At 34.1% G+C, this 22927-nt stretch overlaps 4 protein-coding genes across 4 annotated transcripts in view; 3 read left to right on the plus strand and 1 right to left on the minus strand.

Annotated features, from left to right (window-relative positions):
• Positions 1 to 2198: 2198 nt before the first annotated feature.
• LOC111391985 (transcription factor BEE 1-like) lies at positions 2199 to 2919 on the plus strand. Its single transcript, XM_023017276.1, has 2 exons — positions 2199 to 2600; positions 2685 to 2919. Exons 1-2 carry the CDS (start codon positions 2241 to 2243, stop codon positions 2859 to 2861), a joined length of 537 nt encoding a protein of 178 aa, XP_022873044.1. The 5' UTR covers positions 2199 to 2240; the 3' UTR covers positions 2862 to 2919.
• An 18-nt stretch (positions 2920 to 2937) lies between these two features.
• LOC111391984 (transcription factor BEE 1-like) lies at positions 2938 to 5445 on the plus strand. Its single transcript, XM_023017275.1, has 6 exons — positions 2938 to 3910; positions 3995 to 4114; positions 4217 to 4282; positions 4641 to 4709; positions 4816 to 4893; positions 4983 to 5445. The coding sequence occupies exons 1-6, from the start codon at positions 3551 to 3553 to the stop codon at positions 5118 to 5120; spliced, it is 831 nt and encodes a 276-aa protein (XP_022873043.1). The 5' UTR covers positions 2938 to 3550; the 3' UTR covers positions 5121 to 5445.
• A 5806-nt stretch (positions 5446 to 11251) lies between these two features.
• Positions 11252 to 18101, plus strand: LOC111391992 (THUMP domain-containing protein 1-like). The gene is made up of 7 exons (XM_023017284.1): positions 11252 to 11461; positions 11554 to 11670; positions 14696 to 15154; positions 15523 to 15662; positions 15771 to 15891; positions 17080 to 17220; positions 17765 to 18101. The coding sequence occupies exons 1-7, from the start codon at positions 11384 to 11386 to the stop codon at positions 17843 to 17845; spliced, it is 1137 nt and encodes a 378-aa protein (XP_022873052.1). The 5' UTR covers positions 11252 to 11383; the 3' UTR covers positions 17846 to 18101.
• A 1072-nt stretch (positions 18102 to 19173) lies between these two features.
• LOC111392003 (hexokinase-3-like) overlaps positions 19174 to 22927 on the minus strand; it is an 11465-nt gene continuing 7711 nt past the window's right edge. The window contains exon 9 of the mRNA XM_023017293.1: positions 19174 to 19839. Within this exon, the coding sequence (XP_022873061.1) occupies positions 19453 to 19839 (387 nt within the window). The 3' untranslated portion in view covers positions 19174 to 19452. The remainder of the gene's footprint in view (positions 19840 to 22927) is intronic.

Raw genomic sequence — 22927 nt, forward strand, 5'->3', positions numbered from 1 at the left:
CAAAATACCCTGTGGTCAAAATACTATTCAAGTGGATTGGATAGAACTCGAAGTATTAGGAAACGAAGAAATTAAAATCGTTTTCATATACTCGCTAGTTCTATTCATTACTGTACATGTACTGAATTGAAAATACTTGTTTTCATTATTGTTTTATATTTATGTGTTTTCATATACAATAAAGTGTTTGAACTGATGGTCACTGGACATGAAATTTTATCATGTTACAAATTATTAATAATTCAACCAATCGAAAGATTTTATTTGTATATTATCTTTATACAATGAGGGCTGGATATAGTATCCTTTTTAATACTTGACTAATGAATCCAATATGCAATATGTTTGGTACTATGTTTGGTACAGTAAATCATACAATATTTTACTTTTAGTTTTGTATTAGTAATGTTATACTTACAAATCCTTGCTTATAATGTGACAACTCCAACCCTTAACGGTTCGAGAATCACTAAACTAAACTAATTGAAAGAGTATTCAATATAATCATATAAATTATTTAAGTACTTATTAAAATTCAAAAATGTAATGAATTTAATAAATTAACTTGGAACAAGAAATATCTTAAAACATTTAAAATCAAATGAAATGATAGTTTGACAATTTAATAATTCTATTATTAAAACTATTGCCACCATAAGCCATCTCCATGCCGACTACCTCAAATCATCAATCATCTAAAAGTAGTGACATAATGAGGCGAGAATAAATTCTCAATAAGTGTGCGTGGATAATGAATTCATATATGTATTTCTACGGAAAATTCATAACTTGCATAAAGAGACACGAAAATTAAACCGAACTTATATAGTGCTAAATTCTCGTGTGTAGCGCTACTAAACTCCAGCTCATTCTTGATAAAATATACGCAACATGGTAGAAATGTTACATACATAAACATTAGCCACCATAAACATAAAGCACAACTTACCCTTTTTTTGTTAGAGAATCCAAAATGATAAAATGAGTTGTTGTTGAAAAGAGATCCTAGAGTCGCTTGTGGGATTGATTATTTCCGTGTGATTGTATAAGTATACGACTATATTTAATATCGAAATGACAAGAGAAAGAGAGGAAGTGAAAAGACAAAGTTATAGAAGTGGAGAGGGAGATTGTGTAAATAGTTGTTGCGGGTAACTTAGTGTTAGATTTATCTTCTATTTATAGTGAAAATTCTTAACCATTTGTGGAAAAGTGGAGGGAAATGATTGGATATAGGCTTGGTCAATGCTTAAATGGTGTGTTGTCATGAAAATAATAAAATAAATAGCTTAAATTGTGTGGTCAAATCAATATATTTAGCTTAAAACTAGGTGCATGTGGTCAAATCAATTACATTGGCTTGAAATGTGGTGTGAATAATGCATGTGGTCAATAAATTATCAATAATCAAGACTAATTAGCATATTTACACGTTTTATGCATGATTTCATCTAATTTCCAAAATAACTTTCTACTTGGGCCCTCAACTATTGGTTAATGATTAATAAGGTCATTTAACTTTAATAATAGTGCACTTAAGTCCTAAATTTAAATTTAATTCGCAGTAAAAAAAATTTGGGACATTACATAGAAGTTGTATATTTCATTTCAAATTTGCGTCACCCTCGATAGTGTTATCACGTTTTATCAAACAAGATTGACGAGACAACTTACAAATATGCTCGTGAATTTACACTATCCCTATTAATCATGAAGGATGGAAGTTGATCTTGTGATAATCAATCTTTGATATGATAAGTCGAGAACAACATCGTCATCAAACATACTTTTCCTTTTCTTAGTGCATTCAGAGTCTCAACCATACGAATAATAATATAATTTGTGAAGTTGAAGGAGAAATAATTACGCACTTAGACTAGAAGTCATACCTTGAACTTGGACAGTGTTTGAACATAATTTTTGTTAGGCATTATCCCTTTTCCTCCATTCTTTGATTTTCTTCTCTGACACTGAGATTAATTTAATCCGATTGAAATCCAATGGCCAATGATAAAGACCCACATTTTGGATATATCTCCTGAGCATGGCCCACAAGGGAACAAAACCATAAGCTCAAAAGGCCACGTGGCTACCTGAAATTGCAATTTTTTATTTTTTTTAAAATTCTTTGATAAAAAGGAAAAACTGTTATCTTGCCCCACTCTCTCTATATATAAATCATTGAAGCCTACATACATTTACAAAACAAAGCCATTGGCTAAAACTTAAAAAAGCTGCTTATGGCTGATTACTATTTGCAAAACATTCAAAAGTCTTTCCCATCATCAGACATTAATTCCAACATGGAATTTATGAACAATTTTCCAGAAATAAATCCAATTTATCAGGATACGTCAATCTTGAACTTGCAGAATTTGATGGGATTTCCCAGTGACAATATTTTTCCCGAGTTAATAAACGAATGTACAGGAATCTCAGAAGATTTTCCGAGTTTGTTTATTCATGAGGAGAAGAATTTGGTGCCTCAAACTGCAAATGATCATCGTGCAGGAAAGAAGAGGAAAGAAATTGACACCCCACAAAGTAGTGGTGCTTATTCATCTGCTCAAGGTTCTGCAAACGTTGATACAAGGAAAAATGTAAGAAGATTGTGTTTGTTCATTTGCGTTTTCCAGCTTGAGCTTTGTGAATATGAATTCATGGGATTTTCTTTCTGTTTGCAGTGTGCAGGAAAAGGGAAAAAAGTGAAATTAAACGAAAAGGAAGAGGAGAAACCAAAGGATGTGGTACATGTTAGAGCTAAAAGAGGTCAGGCTACTGATAGTCACAGTTTAGCAGAGAGGGTAAGTTCTGCCCTTTCCCTCAAGCATTTCTACGTGCGCATAAGTTCCTCAATATAGCCCCTTTGGTACCCATTTTTTTCAAAATGCATTTTTCTCTCTCTTCTTTTCAACTACACATTCTTATTGTCACCCTCGATAGTGTTATCACGTTTTATCAAACAAGATTGACGAGACAACTTACAAATATGCTCGTGAATTTACACTATCCCTATTAATCATGAAGGATGGAAGTTGATCTTGTGATAATCAATCTTTGATATGATAAGTCGAGAACAACATCGTCATCAAACATACTTTTCCTTTTCTTAGTGCATTCAGAGTCTCAACCATACGAATAATAATATAATTTGTGAAGTTGAAGGAGAAATAATTACACACTTAGACTAGAAGTCATAACTTGAACTTGGTCAGTGTTTGAACATAATTTTTGTTAGGCATTATCCCTTTTCCTCCATTCTTGATTATCTTCTCTGACACTGAGATTAATTTAATCCCATTGAAATCCAATGGCCAATGATAAAGACCCACATTTTGGATATATCTCCTGAGCATGGCCCACAAGGGAACAAAACCATAAGCTCAAAAGGCCACGTGGCTACCTGAAATTGCAATTTTTTATTTTTTTTAAAATTCTTTGATAAAAAGGAAAAACTGTTATCTTGCCCCACTCTCTCTATATATAAATCATCGAAGCCTACATACATTTACAAAACAAAGCCATTAGCTAAAACTTAAAAAAGCTGCTTATGGCTGATTACTATTTGCAAAACATTCAAAAGTCTTTCCCATCATCAGACATTAATTCCAACATGGAATTTATGAACAATTTTCCAGAAATAAATCCAATTTATCAGGATACGTCAATCTTGAACTTGCAGAATTTGATGGGATTTCCCAGTGACAATATTTTTCCCGAGTTAATAAACGAATGTACAGGAATCTCAGAAGATTTTCCGAGTTTGTTTATTCATGAGGAGAAGAATTTGGTGCCTCAAACTGCAAATGATCATCGTGCAGGAAAGAAGAGGAAAGAAATTGACACCCCACAAAGTAGTGGTGCTTATTCATCTGCTCAAGGTTCTGCAAACGTTGATACAAGGAAAAATGTAAGAAGATTGTGTTTGTTCATTTGCGTTTTCCAGCTTGAGCTTTGTGAATATGAATTCATGGGATTTTCTTTCTGTTTGCAGTGTGCAGGAAAAGGGAAAAAAGTGAAATTAAACGAAAAGGAAGAGGAGAAACCAAAGGATGTGGTACATGTTAGAGCTAAAAGAGGTCAGGCTACTGATAGTCACAGTTTAGCAGAGAGGGTAAGTTCTGTCCTTTCCCTCGAGCATTTCTACGTGCGCCTACGTCCCCTGATATAATATAGTACTCATGATCATTAGTAATATAGTAGATTAATGTATCAGGTGAGAAGAGAAAAAATCAACGATCGATTGAGATGTTTACAAGACATTGTTCCTGGATGCTATAAGGTGATTGTTCTTTTTATCCTTGCATATAAGTGCACGCCTCTCTAGTTATATGGATTTATGGAGTGTAGCAGACACTACAAAAAAATGACTTTTTTGCAATGGGCAGAATGCGTTGTCGTAAGTCTTTAGATTTCATGGTACCATGCTCTCCAAATAACAACTCTTCTCAAGATCTCACTCAAAAGGTGCTGAGTTGGAATCCCATTCTAAATGAGTTTGACGTTGCCATAGAGTAGATGGATACGGCAACAAGGAATGCACGTTGCGAACGATTGAAATTGTGTTGTTATTAATGTTTGCTGTTACTTTTCAACAATGTTCATTTGTACCTTGTCATTAATGCTTAATAAAATGACAGACAATGGGCATGGCAATGATGTTGGAGAAGATCATCAATTATGTGCATTCCTTGCAAAGTCAAGTTGAGGTAAGGGGAAGTTTAAACCATAAAATAACTTTATACTAAATCAGTAAATTCTGTCTGAAAATCATAGACACCTGATAATAATTCACTTGTACTTTTTGATATTCAGTTTCTTTCTATGAAGCTTACTGTGGCAAGCACGTTTTATGACTTCAACTCAGAAACAGACACCTTTGAAGCAATGCAGGTCCTTCTTACAACCCTAATAATCTCAAAATTGCCAGTTTTTTACGGTTGTAAGATGATGTTTAACGTGTTATTCTGTACGCCTTGCAGCAAGCAAAGGAGTGCCAGGCATTGAAGATGCAGAAGATGGAAAAGGAAGGATATGAGGGAATTGCTTCATCTCAATTTGGTCCATTAGACCACGGTTTTGGCAATTATCCCTCTTGGCAATGGCCAAGGAACACTTGAAGATGCCCCAAAAATTTTCCCCCTTCTACGTACCAAAACAAACCAGACTTGGTGAAAAAATTTGCAGATTTCAAAAGTTATACACAATTGTATCTCCTCTCACACTTGTGGGAATTTAACCAATTATTGATTAATTAAACTTTTTATATCTTTTTTAGTGATGTTCATTGCAAATAAATAATTTTAAAGATTTCTATTGTTATTCGTCGCCCTAGTGATTATTTTATCTTGAATAGACAAGATTATTATTTATTTTTTATGCTATCAGTATTGTAGCCAACCATGAATATTTTCGATTTCCAACAAGGATGTGTAACTGAGGAAACTGTGTGTTATTATTTACAAACAGACTCTTGTCTTGCATTAAATTGATAGGAGTTGCAACTTATGTATATTTTTTTCATGGCATGTCTCTTTTCTACCTTTAATTTTTTTTGTTTTTATTTGAGAACTCGTTATTTATTTATTTATTTTTCTTGAGTGGATGTCTTTACTTGTCAGGGCTTAATAGTAACCAAACATTGATCAACTGAGTAGACATTTCCATTAATTGACTCCAAAGGTGTAGGGACACGTACAACTCTATTATTAGCAAAAGTTTGTCCAATTTGTCACCACTAATGCTACTCAAACAGGACTATGGAGAGAAAATTTAAACAGTGGGCAAGGTGGATGCACCTCAGCCCTTGATTTGAATTGTTGTCAATAGCCCTTGTTTGAATAACAGAATTCATTTGTCATCATCACTTTAGTAAATTCTCATCTTGGCTCTATACATGTCAAAAATTTAATATCGACAACAATGTTTCAATTTGCGTTTGATAAATATTAGTGCGATACATGTGCAAGTGAGTTGAACAATCGCTATTTATAGCTATCAATGTTCTAACTTTTGTGAATCATGATCCTCTTGATTGCAGCTTTTTCCAAACTTCCGAGAAAAGTATAAGAAAATGGCTCAAATGGGTATGATTCCTTTGTCACCTCAACCATTGAGTTAATAGCCCGTCATGCAAACCTCTCAGTGGGGGTCCGCTATGCCAAAAGTGAGAGAAACCCCATCTCCCTCTTTCCTTTTTTCACCCCCATGTCGTAAGGGGATTGGAGCAGGCTACCATGAAACAAAAAAAAATCTTTCTAAAGAGATTCGATTTGGAACTCTTCTATGTCCAAGGTTCTCCTCTTGAGGCATCGCATGAAAAACTATAATCGGAATCTTTTTTTATCTGACATTAATTTGGAATCGCGTGCATCTAAAGCACCTTTTACTAAGATCAATGTAATTGTATGTAAACCCAATTAGTGATAGAGTCTTTAGCTGTTAATCGATTGGTCGTAGATTTGAATCATACTGGATTGATCAAGAAGGAAATCCAAAAAGAACTAGAATTTTTGGTGCAATCCCTCGGATTGATCTCTATAAAAATATCTTTATATCCTATCATGTGATTGCTAGCACTGCTATCCAAATACCATTGGTTCTTGGATTCAAAGTCACCATATAGAAAATGATAAAATATAATTTCAAATAAATATTAAATATGCTAGAACATAACCATTAATGTAGCAATATAAAATTTGGGTTTCTTTACACAATTCTAATATTATTAGTATAGTAAAAGCTCGTTTGATTCCCATTTTCTTAAGAATGAGAATGAAAATCGTCATAGGACCCACACAAAAGAAAAAAAAGTCAAATATGGTGGTTTGATGTGATGGATAACGATCATATTTTTCATTTTTGTGACTAAAGAATGGAAATCAAACAGGCCCTAAATCTTAAATATTTTTAGATAGTCAACATATCGTAGCCACATGTTCTAATTCTTTGAGCTACAGGCCCCACTCCGTCTTCATTGTATCTCAAGACCTCATAGATAGTTCGAACTATATAAGAACAATAATCAATTTTTAGCTTTAATGGTTTGTAGGGAAACCTTACCTTCTCTGATCCATTCGATACGTGCAATTTCTTTTTCTTTGATACATCTTGCAATTTATACTTAAATTCCTTTTGTATCTACTTAGCTAATCAGATGCAAGCCCTTCCTTGAGCGGATCCCTCCTTTCGTTCCTCAGCCTACGGAGTATTAGCAGTTGTTTCTAGCTATAGTTTTCAAATAAATGTAGGAATTCCCAACGAATCCCCAATTTTGTCTTTCTTGTTAGCCTATGTCCAAGGTTGAACCTTGGGATTTGACGGTGGACTTAAAAAGCCACCTATAAAAGCTACGACCAATCGGTTAACAGCCAGTCGCTAGGCTCGTTATCCAAGAACTTGTTCATAAATATCGTAATGAAAGGAACCTAGGAGTTTGTCGCTAGGTATTTGATCAAATAGGATCATCCTGGATCTTAACAAAAAGATAATTCCTATCAATTCAATAATAAAGAAAACAAAAAAGCCACGTTAAATACAAAAACAAATTAAAGAAATAGTTAAAGAGATAATTCAAGAACCAGAAGAGGTATGAATAAAAGTATTTGCCTCGAAGAGGAATCCTAGAATATCGTCCATTTTACAGGTTTGGAATTCTATATCATTAATATTCTTTTTCTCTCATTCTCTCATTTATCTACATCTTTCTTCTTTCATTTGTTTTACAACTTCTAATTTAAAAAAGAAGATAGAATTGAACAACCGCACACACGTTATCTTTTGTGCATTGCATACGGCTCTACAATAAAATTGAAAAAAATAGGGATTCTAGTTGTAAGATATCTAATGAAATCATCGTTAGAATTGAGATCTTATTCAAAGAGAAAGATATCAAATATTTGGAGTTTCTTTTTATATATTAAATGGATGATCTGCAAGGACCATTATTGGGAATTGTTTGATCGTTGAGTTTCTCCATGTGATCACAATCTCTATTTTGCTGAGAATTTCTTGATGTAAATTGGCTCACTCGATGGTAGCGAATTAAGCTAGTCTTCAGCTACTAGGTAAACTAGGTTCAGCTACTAGGCAAACTAGGTATTGGACTTGATCATGAGTCTAGAGATTGATTCTCCACGATCATGCTTGAAATTATTATGACAATCAACGTCTTCTAGTTTTGTCTATCTGTGTGTGTGCTTTATGTCTACTTAGGTTGCGCATTAGCCAACCAGTTATCTATTAGGCATCCTCCCTATCTAATGATAAATCAAAAGATATGTCGATGGAATGGAATCATATCCAACTATTTCATATCTCTTCCATGTTTCTTTTTTGCATGAGTTACCTTTTCAAAATTTTGACTACGAAGAATACACAACTATTGAAATCGGGGCTATAGACTTAGCCATTGCACATAACTTAAAATTGTTCTAACTTGCCTTTCAACCCTATCTTGCCATAGACTCTAATGAGGGGTTGAATTTGGACATTAGTATATGTAGATGAAAGGAACTTCCATTCTATCTTAATTCCATTTTTTGGTCACCTTTCAAGCTTTGTAGCTTAATTCAATTTTAGAATTTCTTACACAGAAAAATAAAATACTATTTGAGCATGGCTAAGTAAGGGCTCGTTTGGCAGGTTTCTACTACCACTTCTTTCTATTAAACAAGTTTGTGAGGATATTAAATTGGGCTAGCTTCATGAACTCTTCTAACTCGAGAAAGCACTTGCAAAAAAAAATTGACCCAACGGATCCAAAAATAACTTTTTAGTACCAAAAATAGTTTTAAACTTCAAAACACTGCAAAATTGACCCTAAATTTCGTTCAAAGTTAACTTTAAAAAAAAAAGAAAAAAGAAGGGCTTGGCGCTTAGAATTTGAGATGCAACAAACTTCTATAACAAGAAGCTCTTGACAGATCCATGTCGATAAAGAAAAGTGAAACCTACAAAATAATGCAAACTCTCAATCTCATGGATGTTGCCAATTCATCAAGTAAATGATTGAGTACGACATCCCAATCAACCACAAATATTATTTACAATATCCATTGGATCACCAACATATTGTTTCGATAACAATTTGCTTTTAACATTTCATTTATAGTTGTGTAACAAGTCTCCAATGATAGAAACCATCCACACCTTAGTTAAATTGTCACACACACTGCATAGAAACATGTTTCACTTCGAATTTCTTAATATTCGCACAAGTTGAGAAACAGTATAGAGTTGGTAGAGATTTTACAAAGACTTGGACTTTTTTGGTTTGGGAATAAAAATTTGAGGACCAATTTACTCAATAGACTATAGATTGGAACCAAAAATATTATCACCCTATATATCATAACTTTATTTCTTAATACAAAGAAGTGAATTAAGCAGATGCATTGCACCATGAGAGGACAGCTTGAATGGGCCAGAGTTTGCCCTAAAGAAGATGAGCATTGTGGGTTCTCCAAATTCTAAATGATAAGTTTTTATGAACCTTTGATGTCACTTTTCTTCTTCTCTTCTCACAAATCTCTCTTGTATGACTTCCTTTTGACTATGTTTTTGCCTGTCTCTTGGAGCATATGCGAGAACAAGGAGGATGAATCGGGTGGGTCCCATTTTTTTGGATGGTGCTATATTCCTAAGAAGATGCTGACTGACACTCACAATAGGGGACTGTCCCACATCCTTTTTTATTTTTTTTTACATTTATTATTTACGCGAGTCCCACACAAGTGAGAGGCTATCGTACCTTCTATTATCCATTTTTTGTCACTTTAGTTTAATTCTATTCCTCATATGGATTGAGGTGATGGATGGGACACATAAAATAACCTGAAAAGAAACTAATTTGGGCAAGTTCATGGATCCTAGGTGTTCATTATCAAGATTTTGATGGTGGGAGTTGTTGGATTATCACTAATTATTTCGTCTCGTGCAAATGAATAATGGGTACATGTTCTTGCACAATTTTTTTTTGTTAGATTACTTAAAATCAATCATCCCGAGATCTTGTTAAAGATTTTATGTTTAATTATTGAAAGTGGTTATGTTAATATCCGACAAATATTGGATAGCCTAAAATTCTTACAAGGGTGTCAAGCTATGTTAAGCAAAATTTCAAATATAAATGCATATATAGATTCTCAACTTTCGAGGATAAATGAGGTCAACTATATAATTAAATTTTCTTGCGATATTGTAAGATATTTGAAGGGTATGGATGTTTTTATTTAAGTTTTGTTCAAGAATGGACATGGTTCCATTTTATTTTTGACTCCAAGATAAAAGAACCAAACCAAGAATCAATGATTTTTTGATAATAGAATCAATGATTATTATTATTTTAAAGATATGGAAACAAATTGGAATCGAACCATTTGGTTTTGTTTCCATTACCTAAACTTTTAAATAATAATTGCAAATTAAAATAATTTTTGTTGATTAAAATATTTTTTTATTTTTAAATTTAAGCGGTCATTTGACAGAAGTTATAATTGTGCATATTGATTAAAATTAATGTCTGACTTTGACTTTAAATTATAAAGAGATTATAATTTTTCCCAAAAATATTATTCGACTAGGTTTATAAATTAATTACAATCAATAAAATCACTTTTCATTTATATATTATGTAGGATTTATGAATATCACTCACTTATTCATCGTTTATTTTTCTTTTTGGAGCACGGATTTTGTCGATAAAAAAAGAAAATGGATTCAAGTAGAGTTTTCTGGAACGTATCAATAAGCTAGACCCATACCCCCGCATTCCATCCAATGGAATGGAATAAGGGGAAGCCCTTTCCTTGTCCTCGCGCTCTCTGGCCCGCATTCCTTCCTAAGAAATGGAGTCCGGGCCGTACCGCAGCTCTTCCTTTCCCGGCCATTGTAGCACGAGTGTCACCCAAGGCACAAGGGGCGTGATGACTTGACGTCATGAGTACATTGTAGGAAGGGGGAATAGGTTCGTGGGTTTCTAACCGCCACCACATACGTCTAGGAAAGACTAAATCTTACTTCTACATAGTTTTTGGAACTAACTTTATTATATCTTAAAATCTTAAAGTATTCATTTCGACATAATTCTCTAATTATTTGCTCTCTCTACTAGACCAGCACTCTCATTAGCCTCCTTTCATTTCATGCATTCCAACACATTCCTTCATCTATCCCGCCTGCACTACATACTTTTCATGTGTCCTTTATGTACATCAAAACTTATCCCAAAATCAAGTTGACAAAATGAAATGGGCCACACAATCTTGGGCCTGAGCCCAAACCAATACCAGTCCAACTCGCTGTCCAACTCAGAATTCGTGGAAATAAACACCTTCATAGAATCACCGTTCACCGTTTTCTGCTGTGTTTCAATTCAATTTCAATGGCAACTGAAAACAAATCGAAGCCAAACAATCCTAACAAAACTGACAAGAAAAGGAAGCAGTATCTTCCGCACAATGTATTCTTCACTCAACCATAGTAGATATGCTTTTTTCTATGAATTTGTGAAAATAATTTCTGTTGTCTCTCTATTTTTGTTGAATATTTTAGAGGCCAGTGAAAAAGGGGAAATACGCATTGTGCCCAGGAGTACAGGGGTTCTTTATAACGTGTGATGGTGGAAGGGAACACCAAGCCTCAAACGAAGCCATTAATGTTATTGACTCCGTATGTATAAATTTTCCCTTTTTTGTTTTTCGTTTCCTTCTGGTGCTAAAGATTTAGTCTTTGATTGTTATACTTTAATTACTGATATGGGTATTTGTAATATATCTGTGTCTGTTTGTTAAATATGCAGAAATTTCTGTATTTTTAGTTGTTTTTAATTAATTGTCAATGTTTTTACCGACCCCTCTTCGTGGAAAAAGAGTTTGGGATGTGAGTGATTCTTAGCAGTCTATGCTGTGTTTATATAATTACTTACAATCCCGTGAAGGGAAAGTGGGCTTGACTTTTAAGATTTCATTTACACTAAACTGTGAGTTAGCAATGGAAGAGAGAACTTGAGAGTGATAATTCGTAAGCCCAAAAAAAATAACCCTGGTATTTTGCTTGATAATTGTACGCCAAAGGAGAAAATACTTTGCTGCCCGTGGAAACCCATAGTCCCTAGTACAATGCAGTATCTTTTGGTGTTCAATTATGTTACTTTTAGCTCCCGCTGTTATTGTATTTTGTGATCAGAATGTGTGGCAAAAGACTACATGAAATAGCTTTCAGCTTCGGGTCATGAAGTGTATTGATTTCTTTTTCATCTTTTTTCTTTTTTTCTTTTCTTTGTTAGGAGCTGGAATGAAGTCACACTTACATTATGTTTGTTTTTTGAGACAGTTCTATGAAGATCTTGTATATGGGACAGAGACAACAAGTGAACAAGCAGAATTATCTAAGAAGCCCTTGAATAAAGTAATCAAATTCACATACTCTGATTCCTCCAGCAGTGATGATGATGACAACGATGATCATCATGAGGATGAGAGCAATGTTCGACCAAAGGAGGAAGAAAACAAACATGCTATTGCAACAGGCACTGATGTAAATAATGAAAATCTTATAAAAGAAGAGTCAGGACATCAAAAGGAGGATGGCATATCGAGTGAGAAGCAAGCACATGAAAATAAAGAGAAAACTGATGACCAAGAAGTTATAGCTATTGAGTCAGCAGCAGCTAAGAAGCAACGTACAGAAAATGATGCATCAAAGTGTCGAGACTTATCAAATAAGTTAGAAAAGAAATCTGTTGATAGGCTTATTGAAGACGAGCTTGCAGAATTAGGAGACAGAAGCAAGGTTAGTTGAAAGACAGCTTCTAGACTGCAATATTTTGATCCTTCACGTGCTCATTACAAATAAATGTATGGCACATCCTTTATTATCTCTTTTTTCATGAAATTTTTTAATTTCTTTTTGATTGTTTACTTATACCAATGCTCTATAATGTACTTTCTATGCATTTCTTTTCTAAGAACATAAAAATCTTATTAGATACACAACTTTTTGTGTTATTATTTCTAGAAAATCAATGAATGAAAGCATATAAGTTCTTATTCTTATTGGGCTTTTACTTCATAAATTACATTCTCATACTGAATTTCGATATATGCTGATGTGCTTTCTACTGTTCATACATATATTTATTGCTGTTCTCTTCGAAACAGAGGCGCTTCAGCAGCCTTGACTCAGGGTGTAATGGTGTTGTCTTTGTACAAATGCGTAAAAGAGATGGAGATCCCTGCCCAAAAGATATTGTCCAACACATGATGACGTCTCTGGGTTCAACTAGGAAACATGTGTCAAGGTTTATCTCTCAACAGATCTTTTTGTTCTAAGTAACCTCTCAGTATAGTCATTTTATTTTTTATTCACTAAAGGGGTCCAACACTAACAACATGATGGATTTGACCAGGTTCCTGCTAAGAGTGCTTCCAATTGAAATAACATGCTATGCATCTGATGAAGAAATCAGAAGAGCAATCAAACCGGTCATTGAACAGTTTTTTCCCATAGAAACTCAGAACCCGCTTAAGGTAAACACAATACCATTATGATATTCTTGACTTCCAAAAAACTTAAAGATGCATATAAGTAAAATAATGGATTGTCCGACATGGCAATGCACCGCGTCGTATCTTCTGTTTGCCACAATGAGCAGTCCATTAATTTTACTAACAGAAGCTGACATCATGACGCAATTGAATAGAACTGAAAGTTGAGCGACCAAGTTGGAACAAAAAAAGTCGGTGACTAAAAAGAAAGTTCCTTGAAAGTTGAGTAACCATGTAACACCCCAAAATTCCACTATTAGACTTTTTGGAATTAGGACCTTACTATAGAAATCTGAAAGCTTAGGGACCAAATTGGTTTTTTACCCATAGTTGAAAGACCTCTATGCAAATTTCCTAAAGTTAATTTGTTAGCCTGAACAGTAGGTAATGGGATTTGATGTGAGGAAGAAAAGATTTACTTTAGCGTTGGTCAAATAAATTTTATAAGGCAAAGTTTATATTCTTCCCTTTGTTATAAGAAAACGTGGTGAATCCTTGTTATATTTGATTTATGCATACATAGAAAAAGGGGGCGGCGTAAATGTGTATATATATTAGGTTGTTAGGTTTTCCTTTTTTGTCTTACAACTCCTGTGGAAATTAAATCATTTACCTAGTCAATTAGTCATAATCATAGATTATTTCCTCAAGCCATTGTGTATATGCATAAATCAAATATAACAAAACCCTGGGATGTGAGTGATTCTTAGCAGTCTATGCTGTGTTTATATAATTACTTACAATCCCGTGAAGGGAAAGTGGGCTTGACTTTTAAGATTTCATTTACACTAAACTGTGAGTTAGCAGTGGAAGAGAGAACTTGAGAGTGATAATTCGTAAGCCCAAAAAAAATAACCCTGGTATTTTGCTTGATAATTGTACGCCAAAGGAGAAAATACTTTGCTGCCCGTGGAAACCCATAGTCCCTAGTACAATGCAGTATCTTTTGGTGTTCAATTATGTTACTTTTAGCTCCCGCTGTTATTGTATTTTGTGATCAGAATGTGTGGCAAAAGACTACATGAAATAGCTTTCAGCTTCGGGTCATGAAGTGTATTGATTTCTTTTTCGTCTTTTTTCTTTTTTTCTTTTCTTTGTTAGGAGCTGGAATGAAGTCACACTTACATTATGTTTGTTTTTTGAGACAGTTCTATGAAGATCTTGTAAATGGGACAGAGACAACAAGTGAACAAGCAGAATTATCTAAGAAGCCCTTGAATAAAGTAATCAAATTCACGTACTCTGATTCCTCCAGCAGTGATGATGATGACAACGATGATCATCATGAGGATGAGAGCAATGTTCGACCAAAGGAGGAAGAAAACAAACATGCTATTGCAACAGGCACTGATGTAAATAATGAAAATCTTATAAAAGAAGAGTCAGGACATCAAAAGGAGGATGGCATATCGAGTGAGAAGCAAGCACATGAAAATAAAGAGAAAACTGATGACCAAGAAGTTATAGCTATTGAGTCAGCAGCAGCTAAGAAGCAACGTACAGAAAATGATGCATCAAAGTGTCGAGACTTATCAAATAAGTTAGAAAAGAAATCTGTTGATAGGCTTATTGAAGACGAGCTTGCAGAATTAGGAGACAGAAGCAAGGTTAGTTGAAAGACAGCTTCTAGACTGCAATATTTTGATCCTTCACGTGCTCATTACAAATAAATGTATGGCACATCCTTTATTATCTCTTTTTTCATGAAAATTTTTAATTTCTTTTTGATTGTTTACTTATACCAATGCTCTATAATGTACTTTCTAAGCATTTCTTTTCTAAGAACATAAAAATCTTATTAGATAGACAACTTTTTGTGTTATTATTTCTAGAAAATCAATGAATGAAAGCATATAAGTTCTTATTCTTATTGGGCTTTTACTTCATAAATTACATTCTCATACTGAATTTCGATATATGCTGATGTGCTTTCTACTGTTCATACATATATTTATTGCTGTTCTCTTCGAAACAGAGGCGCTTCAGCAGCCTTGACTCAGGGTGTAATGGTGTTGTCTTTGTACAAATGCGTAAAAGAGATGGAGATCCCTGCCCAAAAGATATTGTCCAACACATGATGACGTCTCTGGCTTCAACTAGGAAACATGTGTCAAGGTTTATCTCTCAACAGATCTTTTTGTTCTAAGTAACCTCTCAGTATAGTCATTTTATTTTTTATTCACTAAAGGGGTCCAACACTAACAACATGATGGATTTGACCAGGTTCCTGCTAAGAGTGCTTCCAATTGAAATAACATGCTATGCATCTGATGAAGAAATCAGAAGAGCAATCAAACCGGTCATTGAACAGTTTTTTCCCATAGAAACTCAGAACCCGCTTAAGGTAAACACAATACCATTATGATATTCTTGACTTCCAAAAAACTTAAAGATGCATATAAGTAAAATAATGGATTGTCCGACATGGCAATGCACCGCGTCGTATCTTCTGTTTGCCACAATGAGCAGTCCATTAATTTTACTAACAGAAGCTGACATCATGACGCAATTGAATAGAACTGAAAGTTGAGCGACCAAGTTGGAACAAAAAAAGTCGGTGACTAAAAAGAAAGTTCCTTGAAAGTTGAGTAACCATGTAACACCCCAAAATTCCACTATTAGACTTTTTGGAATTAGGACCTTACTATAGAAATCTGAAAGCTTAGGGACCAAATTGGTTTTTTACCCATAGTTGAAAGACCTCTATGCAAATTTCCTAAAGTTAATTTGTTAGCCTGAACAGTAGGTAATGGGATTTGATGTGAGGAAGAAAAGATTTACTTTAGCGTTGGTCAAATAAATTTTATAAGGCAAAGTTTATATTCTTCCCTTTGTTATAAGAAAACGTGGTGAATCCTTGTTATATTTGATTTATGCATACATAGAAAAAGGGGGCGGCGTAAATGTGTATATATATTAGGTTGTTAGGTTTTCCTTTTTTGTCTTACAACTCCTGTGGAAATTAAATCATTTACCTAGTCAATTAGTCATAATCATAGATTATTTCCTCAAGCCATTGTGTATATGCATAAATCAAATATAACAAAACCCTTTGATTCACCTTGATGTTATACCCATAATAATTTGTTTCCTTTTTTTATTGCAAAATATTCTAGATTTGTCCATAAAGCATGAATAGAGTGAATGTGAGACTCTTTTTTCCTTTTCATGTCCTTCGGAGGGTGTGACTTTCCAGTTCCCACTTTTATTGGATTGGTTGAATTTTTTGCCATATATAGATAGATTGCAGTTTGACTTTATACTTCATGTATGTATGGGGTCTTCTGTGTCTCACTAATCAGATTTTGGATTTGAAATGCGAAATCCTTCGTGACTTAGAGAAAGAAGCATTCTATTTTTAGTAGTAGTAAAGGCAGTTTACCCTATCTAGAGATAGTTTCATATAGTTAACAAAAATTATAAAACATACGGAAATTGATTATGTTCCTAGTTGATGCCGTTTGAGCTGGTTTATGCAGTTATAATGGGTGAAAACTGAAAATAACTCGTGTTCATAAATATTCTATTGCAGTTTGCGGTACTCTATGATGCTCGTGCAAATACTGGTGTTGACAGAACAAAAATCATCGACGCAGTTGCGAAATCTGTTCCGTCAGCTCACAAAGTTGATCTTAGCAACCCAGATGTGAGCATAGTTGTGCAAATTGTCAAAGTAAGAAAAGAATTCTATATACTTTGAACTGAATTGTTAACATTTTCAATGTCTTTGGTGTATGCTTTTTATTTGTTTTAATTGCCTTTTCTCAGAGTCCGGACCAATTACTGCGCTTTTGGATTTTAGCATCATATAAGTAATGACTAATGGAATAGAATAATGAATATGAAAATAAAAATAAAAATCCTTTGAAAATCTATCCCCATTTGCTTTAGGGCTATAGCTCAGGATTTTCTTGCGATATTGCTTGGGTGAATTGCTTGTCAACGGTAAAAAGTATTCGCTGCACTAAAGCAATGTTTCGTGAAGCTTAAAAAATTGTAAAATTTAATTTCTGAAGTAACTTTTTTGTGTATTTAAGTAAAAAAGAAGTTACATATTTTGAAATTGATTCTTACGAGTCAAAATAAGTAACCTATTCCAACTTTAATCAATCAGATAAAAAAATTTACTTGGAAATGCTTCCTTGCTTGAGAAATTTATTTGTTATGAGTAAACTTATTAGCCAAACCTGCTCAACTGATTATAATTTCTCTTGCAGACCATATGCTTGATTGGGATTGTTGAGAAGTACAAGGAATTGGCCAAGTACAATGTGAGAGAGCTCACATCTTCAAAGTAATAAGCTTAGCATTCTTGAGTGCTTGACTGCCTAGGTATTTAGGCTGTATCTTTCTTTAAATGATGCTAGATCTTTGGAAGACAATTTTGAAGGCTTGTTGTTTATGATAATCAAGGGATTAGAGATGATGCTTGATGCTGGGCTTACAAATAGTGATCAAACTATTTATGTAAGAAGGGGATTTTCCTTGTAAAATTTAGAGCGCGATCATCGTACAGCTTTATACAGAGAGGAAGACAATTTATATTGTTGAGAATTAGAAACCTTAATTCTATACCAACAAGAAAGATAAAATCTCGATGAGGAAAAAACATAAAGAATATACAGTTTATAGAGATTCGTCTCAATGTGAGACTACGACCTAATTCAATTTTACATAGTGGTAATAATTAAATTTCACAACTTTACACCCTTGTTTGGCTCCCATTTTGTAAAAATGAAAATGAGTGGAATAATATATATATATTTTTTTAAATGAGTGGTTGAAAAAGAAGGAAAAAATTTCGATTTACGTATAGTATTATTTTATAAAAAATTGTGTGGTTGAAAATAAGAAAAAGAAAAATGAAATGTAATGGAATGAAAATTAATGGAAGCTAAATAAGGGCTACATGTATGGTGGTGGTTAGATTTGCAGAAATTTGTTGTTTTGCCATTGGAGATTTGGCAATAGGACTCCAGATGCGATAAAATCTGTATTTGATGGGATGACCGAAATAGACATGTTTATTATTCATTATTAGCATGTGAAGCTAGTTTTTGCGAATATTGATGAAACGAGCCTATTAAAAACGAGAATGACGATATCATCGGAAAATTATATTGTTACGAGGCGAATTGTAATAATATAGAAGGGTCTATGTTCTTTAAAATATCTTTGCCGTCAATAAATTTTGAAACGATTTTGGCTACGTTAGCTGTATCTAAATCCAAATCTAAAATTTTAGTTGAAAAATATATCTAACCTAGAAATCCATTAACAAATCAAGCTCGAAAATTTTCTGGAATCAATAATATTATTTACTGCATTAATGGATTTCTTGGTCTGCAAGTAACCAAACCAAGATTGGAAAGGTATTATTTCCTTCCGTGAATACCATTCCAGTATTGACGATATCTTAGCAGAGATGATTTTCCTCCCATCTTTTGCAGGCCTAGATATTGATGGCAAAGATGTAGGATTTATAAAAATAAAATAGGATAAACCCACAAGCCATGCCTTCCAAAAGTCGACTTGTCAGTCGTCCCTCCTAACTGGGAGCAAGAGGCTATGAGTTGGTCAGGACGACGAAAATAATGGCGGCTGACAGCATAAACAAGCAACTATATGCCAAATCCTGATAACATATAAATGAATTAATAGAATAGAAGTTAATAATTCACCCGTTGTTACACTGCAACTATACAGACTAAAAGGAAAAATGACAGTAAAACCAATTAATCAAGACTATAAACTGAATCAGAACATTTGGAAACTGCCCACCTATCAGATCAACCTACTACTATATGATAACATGAACACCACTACCATTTTTCTGCGATAAATAAGATATGTATATGATTTCTACATTTCTACAGGACCCAGATATATATGTGTATTCTTACATTTACGGTATCTGTATGGTATCCACACTGGAGGTCGAATGAGATGCAGCTAAGAGAGCTGCTCCAATGCCCGATCCATCTTCCATCACCTTGATGATGACACTCGGTGCAATCTCCTCGCCTAGTATTTGTGACATTGCTTCATTCAGATATTCCCTGAACAATGTATAGTTCGTATACAAACCCCCCTCGACTGCCACTACAGTTCGGCTCATCTTACTACGGCTTGCACCTTCATTTTTCCCCCTAGCTATTCCACCACTACCATCCCGACCAATCTTTTTCAATATTCCAATAATACCTGCAGCTGCCAATCTTGCTGCTCTTCGGGTCACCACGTCACATACCCTCACAATGAGCTTCCGAACGTTTAAAGGAACGTCAGGGAACTGAAAGTGGAAGTCACCAAGAAACAATAGTGATCAATGCTATGATAGGGATTTTTACTAAGAGGAGTAGGGCTAAATTTATAAAGTTCACTACTAAATACTTAAGAAATATTTTGAAACACAGAAGTGAAAATAAGTTAGTTACTTTAAGAGTAAGGGAAGAATCGCTTTTGAAATGACCTTTNAGTAGTACATTTTCCCACGTGATTTTCATTTACCTTTTTCTTTACCAATGTAAGCAAGATACTTGCTCTTTATAACGTAATCTTAAGTAGTACACGAAGCTGATTTGGACAAATTACCACTTGCATCATATTCTTTGCAATTATCTTGCATGGCTTAACATAAATAAGACAACATTATACGAACTCCATACCTACTTTTATAAAGCTCTTGTTCATGACGATCATCACTCAATATATGTCACAAGGGAACACGTTCAAGTGATTTACCTAAAAATCACAATAAGAACACCTTTGAAAAGCTAAGCTCAAACTCAAAAGTGTCTATTCTAAATCATATAATTGCCAAAATGGTGAATCCTATATCCTATATTTAGATATTCTAGAAGATGGTACATCTAGAAAAATCTTTAGTGGCTTTCCTTCCAGTTATAAATTAACATGAACTGGTAGAGCGTTCATCAACAATATCTTCAGTGAGTCTATACATTCATCTCCACACGCTGATTAAGACAGAGATATAAAAAGAATATCAACAAGAAAACGACCTCAAGATGAAAGGGACTTGCAATTTAGAAGATACTGGTCCAAAAACATCCAGCTCCTCTGACATCCGAAGAATTACTCTACGCACAATGTCACCCAGATACATCCCTGATATCATTTTTTCAAAACCCTGCAGCATGGTCCTCTCGTCAATGTCACGAACCAATTCATTGAGCCAAATGTGAAACTAAGACATTGTTGTATTTGAAGAGATGCAGTAGAGGCCAAACATCACCTGATCATTTGGATTTGGGCTATCAGCATCCAAGTCAATATCATATGATGTTCGGGGTAAATGAGATGACCAAAAATTTCCCCATTCCATGTTGACTACCTAGTGACAATATATTATAATAAAACACAGTAAAACAAATAGAAATCATAAGCAAATGTACAACATATAACCAAAAATAATACATTAACCAAAACTCAAGGATACCATGTCTCCCAGTGTTGTAAGAAGACCTTGACACTTAATAATTGCATCTGCTCGCTCCAAATAACAGGCATTGGTGCCTGTCCCAATAATCACAGCAACAACTGTGTCTTCATCATGATAATGACCAAGAGCCAAGGTTCCCACAGTATCGTTTATCTGCTTGCAAGAAAAATATTGTTAAATTTTAAGAATACAAATGCCTACTACCGTACAACATAGGTAAACGTAAAAGATTTGAACAAATTTTGGCATTTGAAGAAAGCAATCATCAAAAAGAAGAAGATAGCTTGCATGACGGATTCTCCAATGGGATGTCAGGTGGGCTAAAAGTTGCACCTTTTCTTCCAACAGATTAGATGGACATAAACTTGCTGGTATTAAGTTCAGATCATAGCAATCAATCAATGTGAAAATAAATTTTCAAATCAGTACTTTGGAACAGCATAATTGCCATCTGATGAACAAAAAGTTCTGAGCATAGATGATGAGGTCCAACTATCGCAAGAATCATTAAGATACAATGAACTTATTATTCATGATTTGTTATTGGCCACAGAAGAGGCACACTGTTGCAGACATGAAAATAATGGTCAAAATCGAATTCAATGGTCAACTACCATCTATTTATTTTATAATATAGAAACGAGGTTAGGACAGCACACAAAGACTTACATAGCTCTTTTCCAAAACATAAGACCAGAATATATTCATTTCTCAGCATAACAGCAAACAAAGCATTATTATATAGGAACAGTATGCTTACAAGTACATTAACCCGCATATCCAGGCCTTTTCTAGATATTGCTTGCTGGAGACACTCGGAAACATCTCTTCCAACCTGGAAATAGAATACATCATGCTACATAAGTTCTCCTTCAGCAGGTCTCCACAGAAGTGATCATTTTGTTGGATGGATGACTGATTCTGGATTTACTACGGAAAATACAGCAATTTTCTGATATTTCATAACATGGTAACACTTAACGATTCATTGAAAAAAATAAAAATCATCAACAAATGTGAACTCACATGTATGTCAAAATATAGTCTCACATAAGTAAGGAATAAAAGAAAAGAGGATATACGTTATTTCAGTGGAACAAGACATCCATCAGAGCTAAATTAATTTCTGGTGCATTTTTTCAGATAAGTGAGTATGAGGATGGATGACTGATTCTGGATTTACTACGGAAAATACAGCAATTTTCTGATATTTCATAACATGGTAACACTTAACGATTCATTGAAAAAAATAAAAATCATCAACAAATGTGAACTCACATGTATGTCAAAATATAGTCTCACATAAGTAAGGAATAAAAGAAAAGAGGATATACGTTATTTCAGTGGAACAAGACATCCATCAGAGCTAAATTAATTTCTGGTGCATTTTTTCAGATAAGTGAGTATGTAGGAAAATGTTTTCCCCAGAAAAGATTTATTTCTTTCACAGCATTGAGATTGATTTATTAAGCACCAAAATAAAATAGAGTTATAATACAACTAACCATGTCTTCAATGACAAACCCTTTGGTCCATTTAATCAGAATGCCTGACGAAGAAGAAGTTTGTTTCACTGGAAATGAGAAAGTAAAGCCAAGTTCCCTTCTTTCATTTTGTGAAGGTTCTGAAACACTTTCCTCCCTTTCAACAAAATCCTTCAGTGATGATGCTATAAAATCAAAGAGCTCCTGTGCAAGAGAGAATAAAATGAAAAGGAAAATGTCAGTATTTGAAGTCTTAATATTAAAATCTTTACAAGTTAACGTCAAGAACTCAAGCAAGAAAGCACAAACTCGGCCACCTCACTAGTGCCTGTCATGAGATGCTGGGGAATAGGTTGTCTATCTACATCATGTCCAATAATAGCAGACCTTTGGTCTCCTAACCGAACTCGCAGAATCCGAAAATTTGTACCACC

This window comes from Olea europaea, unplaced genomic scaffold (genome assembly GCF_002742605.1).
Source record: "Olea europaea var. sylvestris unplaced genomic scaffold, O_europaea_v1 scaffold867, whole genome shotgun sequence".
Lineage (NCBI taxonomy): Eukaryota > Viridiplantae > Streptophyta > Magnoliopsida > Lamiales > Oleaceae > Olea > Olea europaea.